The 8,315-nt window shown below is 39.0% G+C and overlaps 1 protein-coding gene across 1 annotated transcript in view; it reads right to left on the bottom strand.

Moving 5' to 3' along the window:
- Positions 1-306: 306 nt before the first annotated feature.
- Positions 307-8,315, bottom strand: part of LOC141812357 (uncharacterized) — an 86,837-nt gene continuing 78,828 nt past the window's right edge. Inside the window, exons 2-3 of the mRNA XM_074700386.1 lie at positions 1,844-1,991; positions 307-482 (exon numbers count right to left, since the gene is read on the bottom strand). Of these exons, the coding sequence (XP_074556487.1) occupies positions 307-482; positions 1,844-1,991 (324 nt within the window). The remainder of the gene's footprint in view (positions 483-1,843; positions 1,992-8,315) is intronic.

Genomic DNA, 8,315 nt, shown 5'->3' with positions numbered 1-8,315 from the left:
TCCCTTCCCCTCCACCTCACGGAACCTCCTCACATCCCTCGACTCACGCCGCCCCTCACCATCGACTCAAGCCACCAAAATCTCACACACCACTCACGCAACCCAACACCTCCATCCATCCCTCACGTTCACTCCACCAGCCACCAATCTCACGCCTCCACAACTCCACTCACGTAGCACCCAACTCCCTCTCACATCTTCTCCATTCCACAGCAGCCACCCCACCAATCAACGCCACCCACTCACCTCCCTCCACTCAAGAACAATCACCGCCCACTTCACTCAGCCTCTCACGCCACCACCCACTCACAATCCCCCTCTCACGCTACAGCCACTCACACAACAGCACCTCACGCCCCAGCCAGCAGCAGCCTCTCCTTCAACGCCTCTGCAACAGCCCTCAGCCCTTTCCAACAACAACGCCACAGCCTTCTGCGAAAGCTCCAGCCGGTCGGATTGAGCCAAGCAGCCCCCATTTCCTCCTGCGCGAGTGGACAGCATACAACATACAAATTTCAGCAACTTCTAGCTTTGTTTTGTTTGATTGTTCCTTCTTTTGATGTTGATTTAGCTTCCTTTCAATTGCTACTTTGTTACTTGTTAGTTTGTTACTCCTTTACAGCTTACTTGTTGCAGTTTGTTGAATTCTCCCTTTTTGAGTGCAAGTAGTTTGTTAAATTGCCTAGTAGAGATTTCTATCATGTTTTGTTTCGAATATGTCATGTTTCGTTTCATGCTGTCCCTTTTTGTTTAATTCTGTTCGTTCTCATTTCTTGGTCATGTTTGGATTGTAGTTAATTGAAATTTCGATTCCGGATAGTTAGGATTGTTAGGAGTAAGTAGATGGTTGAGTTTTTATTGTTCCTCGCATTTAAACCCCCCCAAAACATGCATTAGTTTAATTTTTCTGTTCTTCTCACAACACACAAAATTTCATTAGATTTGAAAATTACAAACATTGTATTGGGTCCTTGAGAGACGATTCAGGTTAACTCCGTATCTGGTTCGGAATGCTGTCTTCGGAATATCCTCTTGTTTTACTTTCACTTGATGATAACCTGATCTGAGATCAATCTTCGAGAACACCGTAGCTCCCTTCAATTGATCGAACAGATCATCTATCCTGGGAAGAGGATATCTATTCTTGACTGTCACATTGTTTAATGCCCGATAATCTATGCATAGACGCATAGTTCCATCCTTCTTCTTTACAAATAGTACTGGAGCTCCCCATGGGGAATGACTAGGGCGTATGAAACCCTTATCCAGTAACTCTTGTAATTGAACTTGGAGTTCTTTTAATTCCGCCGGTGCCATACGATAGGGTGCCTTCGAGATCGGATTAGTACCAGGAACTAATTCGATCCCAAATTCAATTTCCCTATCCGGAGCTAATCCGGGTAGTTCATCCGGAAACACATCTGGGTAATTGCATACAACTCTTGACGTCCTCTAGCTTCTGCTCCTTAGCTTGGGTTGTATCAATCACATAGGCAAGAAAACCAGTGTGTCCCTTGTTTAACATCTTCTGTGCTTGTAGAGCCGATAAGAATTTTCCAGTTCTCCTCTTTGGCTCTCCAATGAATTCAAACACAGACTCCGCTTCAGGTTGGAATACCACTCTGCGTTTACGGCACTCGATAGAAGCACCGTATTTGCTTAGGAAATCCATCCCCAGTATGACATCAAAATCTTGCATGTCCAACACTACTAGATCGCAGTAGAGTTCTCTTCCCGCGATACCAATAGGTACGGCACGCAACATATGAGACGGAAATGAACGAATGTGTTGCCCCAGTATCAAATAGTGCAGTAGCGTACTGACTGTAAATAAATATCTGACCTGTGACAACTGTGGAAGCATTCGCCACGTCCTCCTTCGTCAAAGAAAATACCCTTGCATTGGTTGCTACTGGAGGGGCCTCCAACCTTCCTTGGCCTATATGAGGTCCTTCCAATGTAGATTGCATATAATGCAGCTGGGCAGGTGCCTTTTGGTACTGCATCTGGTTGCTGAGGTTGCTGCGATGGTGCTTGGAGTTTAGTAGGGCAGGTTTGAGCCTTATGCTCCAACATGCAAATATTAAAGTTTCTCATTTCAGTCTGTCACGACACTACCACACACATCTTGTATCAGCCTTGTCCTGCTGCCCCATTGCTTAATGACTTTGGTATGACTCTGCAACATAAGAAGGAAAACTATAAGCACAAGGCTTAGTAAGCTCCTTTCCTACTCACCAAAACCAATTATCAATTCATGCATAACATTTACATCATATGAAATCACATAAGCATAAAAGCACATTAGCACGTTGACCATTAGCACATAGACATTTCTTACTATTAACATTGAAATCATATGCACATTAATACTGAAATGTCTTTGAAAATTTATTATCATAGTAGATAAACATAATCATCATCATTGTTCTTTGGGGTCCCCGGCTTGTACCCATTCATTCCTTGCGCGCAATTCCAAGCAAGTACGAGGTAGCAAGTCTCGACTACTCGGTTACTAGGTCTTTGGTCTTTCGACCTAGGGGCGTTTGGCTGCCTTAGGAGCCCATCCCTTGGATCCCTTTCGGGTTCCGGTACAAGCCATTCATTAAAGTAAATTAATGTACATGCTTTCATTTCTTTTTTTTCATCCTGAATGTTCCTTATCGTTTCATCTTTCATCACCCATTATCATGGCGAACATTCAGACATTATTTCATGCAACATGTTATAATCTAACATGAATTCACTTTATATCATTAGCATGAAATAACACATATCATAGATAGCATTATTGAAATCCTTCTCTGACTTAAACCCTAACCTTTCCTTAGGGTTAAGTAAAAATTTTAGGTTTCCTTTCCTTAGGGTTTTGTCATTCTTACTACCTGGAATAACTCTTAAGCTTAACCACTCTATCTTTGCAACTTATGATGTTATCTCTTTCCTAATAGAGTTCTTCTTGTTTTGTAATTACACAAAATTCTATCAGCAGCATGTTAAGGAGAGATAAATTGAATTAGTTCTCCCAAAATTCAAAAAGTTCTTAAATCTGCTTGCGAGTGTTGTTGAGTTTTATAGTGTTTTAATCTATTGCCTCCCAACTTTGACAACATAAGACTACTAAGAATGCCAATGTTGTTACCATGTAACCATATGTACTGCAGGTTTGTGCTTCTGTGCTACTATAACTGATTGTACATGATTAATTTTTGCATGTAATACAGTTCATTTGGTCATCTCCAGATCTTGTATTACTACTACTACGACAAATACACAAGACTGTGCTGTGTGTAAGGCACCTTTCTAATAATATCCATCTCATGGAGTTTTATCCGTACTAAAAGTCATGTTATCATATTTGGCTTGTAAAGTCGCTAGTAGGATTATGATTTCCTTTGATAGTGTGTGTATATATATATATCCACTTGACCTGCCTTTCCATGGAAGAAATGAACTAGTCCAAGAGAAGCATTAGACAACTTTAGCATCTTCAAGTCAAAAGGTCATAACCACTTATGTATAAGCATGAGATCAATTCATGGGTTTTCCTTTTTCTTTACATTGAGTGTTGGCCACACCTTAATCTCTTATTGGACATGCCATTGCAAATTGTCCAACCCACTTGAGTCATCTTGGCTTAAACTATAGCCACTATTCTGACAAATAATAGTTGCATACATCCCAAGATTTATAATCAAAAATGACTTTTATTGATTAAATTGGATTGATTATAAGAATTGATCACTCTAAACATTAATCCAGAAGATATATATATAATCTTCCCTCGTAGTTAATAAATGTGAATTAAGCTAAAATGCGAGACCTTGAATTAAAATCTCTTGCCACAAGAGAATGATGCAAGAGTATCTAGCAACACTTATTTACAATGTAAAATGTAAGATCATAAATTGAATATCATCCAAATCCTAATCAAACACCACTATAAGAGTCATATCTGTTAAAATTATAATCAAAGGTATAAAATTGCTATATTAAACATTTTACCTATTGTTGTCTGGAGATGCCCTGTCGCTATCTAGTCCCAAATCATGACCTTGTTGCAATAACGACTCCAAAACAAAAATTCAAAACACCAAACCGTAAGGCATTACTTACCCTTTCGTTGATACCACATAATTGGTATCATATAAACTTCGAAAAATTCGTAAACACCGAAGGACTTGGAAAACCTGTTCTGATACCAATTACCATTAAATTGGTATCAGATAGACCACAAATCCAACGAAAATCTCAAAGAACCTAACCTGGCTCTAATATCAAATAAATTGTCACACCCCGGGAGACGGCTGTCCGAAAATTTCGACAGCATCTCCCCCTGTAACAATTGCAATTCCCTGAATACATATATATCAAAAGGCCTACATGGTCACATGTAACGCCCGCCCTTATCAGAGCCTTGACGGACGCTACAGTTTGTCCTTACATTCATTCATACTAGTAATCAAATACGAAAATCCCGAAATTTTCTTTGCGGAATAACATGAATTATCTATTGATTGAAACGGGAGTTCATATATGATAATAAAACATTGTATGCATGCATAGTCTAGAGATAATCAAACAGTAATAATCCAAACAATCAAACATGCAAATATTAAAGTTGCTCATTCAGTCTATCACGGCACTACCACACACATCTTGTATCTGCCTTGTCCTGCTGCCCCCTTGCTTAATGACTTTGGTATGGCTCTGCAACATAAGAAGGAAAACTATAAGCACAAGGCTTAGTAAGCTCCTTTCCTACTCACCAAAACCAATCGTCGATTCATGCATAACATTTACATCATATGAAATCACATAAGCATAAAAGCACATTAGCATGTTGACAATTAGCACATAGACATTTCTTACTCTTAACATTGAAATCATATGCACATTAATAATGAAATGTCTTTGAAAATTTATTATCATAGTAGATAAACATAATCATCATCATTGTTCTTTGGGGTCCCCGGCTTGTACCCATTCATTTCTTTGCGCGCAATTCCAAGCAAGTACGAGGTAGCAAGTCTCGACTACTCGGTTACTAGGTCTTTGGTCTTTCGACCTAGGGGCGTTTGGCTGCCTTAGGAGCCCATCCCTTGGATCCCTTTCGGGTTCCGGTACAAGCCATTCATTAAAGTAAATTAATGTACATGCTTTCATTTCTTTTTCATCATGAATGTTCCTTATCATTTCATCTTTCATCATCCATTTATCATGGCGAACATTCAGACATTATTTCATGCAACATGTTATAATCTAACATGAATTCATTTCATATCATTAGCATGAAATAACACATATCATAGATAACATTATTAAAATCCTTCTTCGACTTAAACCCTAACCTTTCCTTAGGGTTAAGTAAAGATTATCGGTTTCCTTTCCTTAGGGTTTTGTCATTCTTACTACATGGAACAGTTTAATAACATGTATCCATTCCATGGTTGATCACATACGAACCCTAGACTCAACCAAAACCTTAATTTCTTAAGGTTGATCGAATCATCTTAGAGTCCCCTTTTTAATTCATAATCTTATCATGAAACCATAATACATTGATCATCTTAGAAGAACACTAAGAAATATTTAAACCCATTAACTAGGTCTAAACCATCACTTGTGTTCCCTTACATGTCATGGCCGAACCTTATCATGGCTTGAAACCATAGGTTAGGCTCAACCATTTGCTAACCTAAGTCTTGTTAGAGTTTCTCTAAATCCTTGGATCCAATTGCTAGGGTTAGATCATCACTCAACCACCTTGTTTCATGGTTGGCCGAACCTTTCATGAGCTTGAACCCATTGAATTGGTTTGAATCTAACCACATTAGACCTTAACCCACCATATGAGTTTATTACTTAGCCTTTACAACCTTAGTTAGGTTTGAAACCTAACTCATTCTTTTTATTTCAATCTGGCCGAACCTTGCTTCTTTATGAAACCATTGTTTAACTCAAACCCTAGCCTCCTAAACTCTTGTATTATACTAGGAATCCATTACATATCAATTGAAACCCTAATCAAGTTTGAAACCCTAATCAAGTTTGTAACTTAACCTATTTGGTCATGCTATGGCCGAATGGCTCAATAGCACATAACATGGAGTAGATTTAAATCCAATGACCCTTGAACATGTTAAACATTAAATGGAAACCAACATCAAGTTTGAATTTGTGACTTAACCTCCTTATTCATGCCATGGCCGAATGGTTCACAAGCACACAACATGGAGTAGGTTTAATCAAATGAACTTTGAACATGTTAAACCATCTCATAGCACATTCAACCATTTCTAGGTTAAACACAACTTGAAACCATTAAGTTTTCTTTCATAGCCGAACCTTATCTAGCATGGATTCTAGGTTTTTCCTCATGGAGAAACTAAACTTGAACACAAGTAATCACCATCCTACAAAACATGATCATCATAACATTCTTGGCAACCTAGCATGCTCAACAAAACATTACTAAAGGTTCTAACATTTAATCACATGGTAAACAACAAATTTTCTTAGGACATCCTCATGAATCATCTAGTCCATACCTTATCAAAACATGCTTTGAAGTCCCTTAACATATCATCATGGCCGAACCTAAGATTTACAAGATGAAACCCTAACTTCAACCACATGGCAAGCAATCAAGTTCTTGTTTAAACACCTTCATGAATCACATAGAGTAAACTTGTTCAAATCATGTTTTTAAAACCTACTTAACCTCATGGCCGAAACTTTAATCCTATATTCTCATGCTTTTTCAACCACAAAACATAAGACATCAAGAGAAACATGGAATCATCAAGAAACAATTACGTTGCAGGGTGAGGGAGTCTTACCTTGCTTTTAGGGACTTTTTACCCTAAAGAAAAGAGAAGAGAGGTAGTCTTGTGAACCCTTAGCCTTCCCTTGTGATCCCCCTAGATCTCTAGAAGAACCCTTCCTTTGCTCCTCCTCCTTGGCTCGGTGGATGAAGTCTTCTCCACTTGAAGCTCTCGGCCACCAAAGGGAAGAAGAAGGAATTTCGGTGAAGAGGAGAGGAGAGGAGAGGTTTCGGTGGAGAGGAGAGCAAGGAGAGTTTTCGGTGAGGGGAGGAAAAAATGAGGGAAAAGGCAAGGGAGAGGTTTTATAGAGCCTTAGGGAAGAGGGGGAGGTGGGAGTAGTGGTGAGGTAGTTACATAACCACCTTGCCACTCCTCCCTTCCACTACTTTTAATGCCTCCTCCTAGGTCCTACTCCTTAATCGAAATGTCCCCTATCCCTTTCACAATAACACTTGCTATCCCATCTGGTTAACTTGACTTGCTTCATATTGGAGGTCCAAGGGTCAATCCCTGGCACCTCCACATTTTTTTTTTTTTTTTTCATTTTTCATTCTTTTCATAGCCAAGTCTTTAACCCATCATGCAACATTCTCAAAGCATAATTATTCATTTCTTTTTATCTTAAGCTATCCCCTATAAGAGATAACCCTTAATAAGACATTTAAACCATAAGGCCATTAGGACAATTATCCTGCTTATGGTCCCTTAAAGCTAAAAGTCATTTTGTCATCAAGGGCCATTTAGAAATACTCTAAATCCCTTTTTAAACAATCATTCATCATATTCCAAGAATTATGGAAGGGAAATTACGGGTATTACAATCCTCCCTCACAAGTCCGGTTCAGTATCCTGTAATTAGAATAAATAACATTTATAATTACAACCAAATACATAAATTTTCCCATCAATAAGACCCTATTCATTTTTAAGGTTTAATCTCATCCAAATTAACCTAACCTAGAGTTAAACCAATCCAACCCTAAGTAGGTCACTACTAGAATCCAATTAACTAGTTTGTTGTGTTAACCAATTAATTCACTCACCCTTAACCCATGTTTTTTTTAACCAACCAGATCCAACATTTCAAATCAAATCAAATTTGATTTTAAAACATCCCTTAATTCATGGATAAATGGGTCACTGGTCAACCTTGGTTGACCAGCTCCTGACCATCCTAATTAGCCTTGATTCTCCTATCTCAAGAATCCTGATCAAACTCATGTTTGATCGGACTCAACCCTAAACTCGAGTTCTGTTGATTACCTCGCTGCTTCGATTCTGGCAACCCAAATCCGATCAGAAGCCTCCTTCTGCCCGATCCTAAATTCCAGTCCTAAACCCCTAAAAACCATCGAATCAAGCTCAAGCATTCATATAAATCGAATTTAAGCCAACCCCTTACCGACCAAGGTCAGATTCCCTCCTCTGTTTCGCGTTGCGGTGGTCGCCCCTGATCAGATCAAGCCCTTTCCAGATCCAGCCTTTCCC

This window comes from Curcuma longa, chromosome 18 (assembly GCF_044706935.1).
Source record: "Curcuma longa cultivar G26 ecotype Majalengka, Jawa Barat chromosome 18, ITB_CL_G26_1.1, whole genome shotgun sequence".
Taxonomy (NCBI): Eukaryota; Viridiplantae; Streptophyta; class Magnoliopsida; order Zingiberales; family Zingiberaceae; genus Curcuma; species Curcuma longa.
Note: the sequence above shows the minus strand (reverse complement) of the source record. Positions and strands in the feature narration are given on the sequence as shown.